This window comes from Peromyscus leucopus, chromosome 1, assembly GCF_004664715.2.
Source record: "Peromyscus leucopus breed LL Stock chromosome 1, UCI_PerLeu_2.1, whole genome shotgun sequence".
Classification (NCBI taxonomy): Eukaryota; Metazoa; Chordata; class Mammalia; order Rodentia; family Cricetidae; genus Peromyscus; species Peromyscus leucopus.
This window is the reverse complement of record NC_051063.1, coordinates 99,715,994-99,720,086: the sequence shown is the minus strand read 5'-3', so window position 1 is coordinate 99,720,086 and position 4,093 is coordinate 99,715,994. Positions and strand designations below refer to the sequence as shown.

At 41.4% G+C, this 4,093-nt stretch overlaps 2 protein-coding genes across 2 annotated transcripts in view; both read right to left on the bottom strand.

The window, feature by feature from the left end:
• The window catches only part of Fam160a2 (family with sequence similarity 160 member A2), a 12,083-nt gene extending 11,083 nt beyond the window's left edge, over positions 1 to 1,000 (bottom strand). The window contains 1 exon segment of the mRNA XM_037204612.1: positions 896 to 1,000. Coding sequence (XP_037060507.1) covers positions 896 to 1,000 — 105 coding nt within the window.
• A 300-nt stretch (positions 1,001 to 1,300) lies between these two features.
• On the bottom strand, positions 1,301 to 2,240 carry LOC114683847 (olfactory receptor 56A4-like). The gene is given in 3 exon segments (XM_028858202.1): positions 1,301 to 1,446; positions 1,449 to 2,123; positions 2,126 to 2,240. Coding segments are annotated over 3 exon segments (936 nt in total).
• Between the last annotated feature and the right edge of the window lie 1,853 nt (positions 2,241 to 4,093).

The window sequence follows — 4,093 nt, the reverse complement described above, 5'->3', positions numbered from 1 at the left end:
ACATATATATTTATTTGTATAGATTCCCAATTATAACCTGCCCAGTCTGTAAAATGTGTTTGTATGTTTTCAGGGCTGACAGTTTGGCATTGAACAACCAATTGATGTGCTCTGCCCTGGAAAAGACCACCTCTCCCACTCCCAGATTTCCTCAGTTGCCTACAGTCCTTTATGTAGGGTTGAGGCCTCATTGGTTTTTACCTATCCACTTTGGTATATTCATTGGTGTCATTAGGGGAAATTTTCATAATAGTTGAAGACATTTTACTATGAAAAACAAAGCCTGGAGTTTTTGTGGCACTGCTCAAGACAAAGGCTGAGGCCACAGGCAGTAGGACCAATAGACAAATCATCTCATTTGTACTCAGGATAGGTCACAAATAGACAAGGCTGGTGTTAGAAACTATATGAAAATTTCCAAATCTGGGACTAGACAGATAGCTCAGTGATGGCTTCTGCTCTTTCACAGGACCCATGTTTAGCTCCCAGCACCCATGTGGGACCTAACAACTATCTCTAATTCTATGTGCAGAGTTGATGCCCTCTTCAGGCCTCCACAGACACTAAGCAGCCTGGCAGGCAAAACAATCACACACATAAAATAAACATTTTATTAATTTAAAAATTCAAAGTCCCTTCTGATCAGATATGGTATAAAATGAGACCACCCTATGGAAGGGTGGAGTATAAGAGATTTTTAAAAATAGGCGGGGCGGTGGTGGCACACGCTTTTAATCCCAGCACTTGGGAGGCAGAGCCAGACGGATCTCTGTGAGTTCAAGGCCAGCCTGGGCTACCAAGTGAGTTCCAGGAAAGGCGCAAAGCTACACAGAGAAACCCTGTTTCAGAAAAAAAATAGGGGGAGGAGAGTATCTAGTGAGCAAGTAAAAGGTACATTTGCCAAAAATAAAAGAGTTAAGATGCTTAGGATAAAGTACTCCACACCAAGAACCACACATTTCAGACCACTGTCTGTGTTTTGTCCAAACTCTGCCTTCATGGCACAAAATCCAGGCAGGGCTCTCCCACACTGAGTTAGACAGGAAAGGACTCAGTGTCCTTTACAAATCCTGCAGATATTTTTTCTACATGTCCTGAAAACTTGTCCATAGCAATTTTTCCTTTAAAGTAGCAGTAAAGAAAGAGATTCATAAGTGAATGCTTTTCATGCTGCCTATGATGTTTGTAAAATCAGAGTCAAAAGTTATTTAGGGTTTAAATGTTTAATTTATTTCCAATACAAAAGCTATTTCCTATTTTCCTATTACTTATTAACAGTTCTAAAGGCACTGAGTACCTCTTACAACCTCCTCAGCAAGTTCTGGATTCCCTGCTTGATCTCTTTGGTTCTTACTCCATAAACAATGGGGTTCAGAGCTGGGGGGATGAGATGATGCAGGATGTTGAGAAGGATGGGAACATCCGGGGGAATCCTCTCCCTGGCAGGTTTGTGATAACCAGCACCAGCAAGACTGTGCTGAAGAAGAGGATGAGGATAAAGTGGGAACCACATGTGCTCAGGGCTTTGGCTACAGCTCCCTCAGCTTTGATTCTGAGCACAACATTGAAGATAAAAGAGTAAGAGAGAACAATGAGGATGAGGTCAGAGCCCAGCAGGGTCCAACCTGCTACAAGCTGGTATAGTTTATTGAAGGTGATGTCATCACAAGAAAGTTTGGATACAGACAAGTTGGTGCAGATGCAGTTCTTGACAATGTTCTGAGCACAGTACTTTAGTCTGGCAGAAAGGATAGGGACAGGAAGAGAAAAAAATGTATTCCTGCTTATAATGAAGATGGCAGCTCTAGCCACAAACTGATCAGTGATGATGGATGGGTACTGCAGAGGCTTGCAGATGGCCACATAGCGATCATAGGCCATGACCATGAAGGTGCAGGACTCCATCGTCAGGAAACTGTTCATGATGAACATCTGGAGGAAGCAGGCAGAGAAGCTGATGGATTTGTTGTCAAACCAGAAGATGGCTAGGACCTTAGGTATGACAGTGAGGCAGAGCACAATGTCCAGAAGGGAGAGAAGGCTGAGCAGGTAGTACATGGGCTCATGAAGAGAGGCCTCCATCCTGATGGTGATAAGAAGGGTAGCATTGGCCCCCATGGCAGGAGGAAGAGGAGGCTGAGGGGCAAGGACAGCCAATGCTGCCAAGTCTGGTAGTTAGGGAAGCAGATGAGGAAGAATTCAGAGACTGGAGCTTCAGAGTTGTTGCTGGATAATGCCATGGAAGAACTGCCAATCAAGCCAGAAATCCAGAGGTTTGTATACTGAAGGAAGTGAATGGACATAGAAAAGATATGTTCTAGAGAGAGTAGGACTCAATTTTCCATCATGCTTGAACCTATCCAGTCAAGTTTTGAAATCACTATCATTATCACCATTACTTATACAGAGAGAGAGAGAGAGAGAGAGAGAGAGAGAGAGAGAGAGAGAGAGAGAGAGAGAGAGAATGAGAATTTGAGAGAGAAGGAGGGTATATGGGAGGCATTGGAGGCAGAAAGAAGAAAGGGAAAGGGTATAATTATATTATAATTTCAAATAATATTATAAAATATGTTTTAAAAAGAAGTGGCTTTTACTTTGAGATAAGAGGAAATTGGTGTGTTCATAGAAATTTTCAGTGGACAATGTCTTTCTGTTTTGATTTGTCTGAAGAGTGATTTCCCAGATGGCTTGTTCTTCAGAAAACAACACTGTTTCTTTGACTCCTAACAAGGCTGGGTATGTTGCTGGTCATAGGGCAGACAATATTCTTTTTTTTTTTTTTTGCTTTTTTTTTTAAGTTTGGGTTTCTCTGTGTAGCCCTGGTCATCCTGGAACTCACTCTGTAGACCAGGCTGGCTTCAAACTTAGAGACCTGCTGTCTCTGCCTTCTGAGTGCTGGGACTCAGATTGTGCACTGTCATGCCCAGCTCAGACAATGTCCTTGAATAACATCCTTGAAATGGCTGTTCTCTTTCAACAATGACCCCGTTTTAGTATCTCTTCTTCATTCTACCCTCCAAAACACATTTTATCTTAAATCTTTCAGGAATGTATTCTCTATATCTAGTTATGGGTCTCTTAACGAAGTTTCATTCAAGCAGAATGTGTTTCTTTGAGCATATCCATCCTGACACGCTCTCTTTTCTTCCCATTTCTCACTCCCACAGTAAAGCTTTCCTAGTAGGGATACAAATTCTCCAGTATCTTAGAGACTGTAACCTCTTGAGGATTAGAACTAAGTATAAGAAAAGTAATCCAAACTTGAGTTGACATCTGCCAAAGAAACAGTGGAAGCTCTTTAGTAAGTGTTAGGCAAATGGCTGCATAAGAAGCCATTTTCCTGGTAAGCCAAATTGCCAATACTTCGTTACACACAGGATCCAATCATTCCAGAAAGTATGATTCACATTTAAAATCTCACCTATTGGGATTCTAGTTGTCTCTTTTACAGATAAGACTCTGGAACTAGGCTGTGCATCAGCTCCTGTGTCAGTGTGTACTGTTTCTGTGCCCATGTTAAGGGGACCAGAATCAGAATTCAGCACCTTGCAAGTGTATCTGATTCTTCGGCCACACACTGTTTTTGAACTGTGTCCAATTTATTGAAGATTATACATACACGGGATGAGGGAATGAATTTTATATTACATATCCTTCAGTGAAATATATAGACAATCTTAAAAGCCTGTCAGATCTCAGAAGTACCTTCTAGGCAGCATGACCAGCAATGGTTGCAGTCTTTTGCCTTATATCTTCTCAAGTGGTGCTCCCTGATATTAGGGACATTAAGATGTTTTCTCTCACCTGCATAATCCACAGCATCTGCCTCAGTATTAGCAAACTCATCATAAGTATATGCAGATCTAAATGTCCTTAGGTAAAATGAACTCTTGTGCTTGCAAGGAAAGTCCAACTGTCATGTTGATTTCTAGAACTCAGATTGTGCTGCCATATTCAAAAAAGCATTTTTTAAAAGGAAAACTTGTAACCTGGGGCAGTCCTGAGTGGGGATTTTTTTTTTCGGTGAAAAGGGCAAAATCTTCATACTCTTAATGTGTAAAGTTCACATATAGCCTTTAACTAATACCCTGCA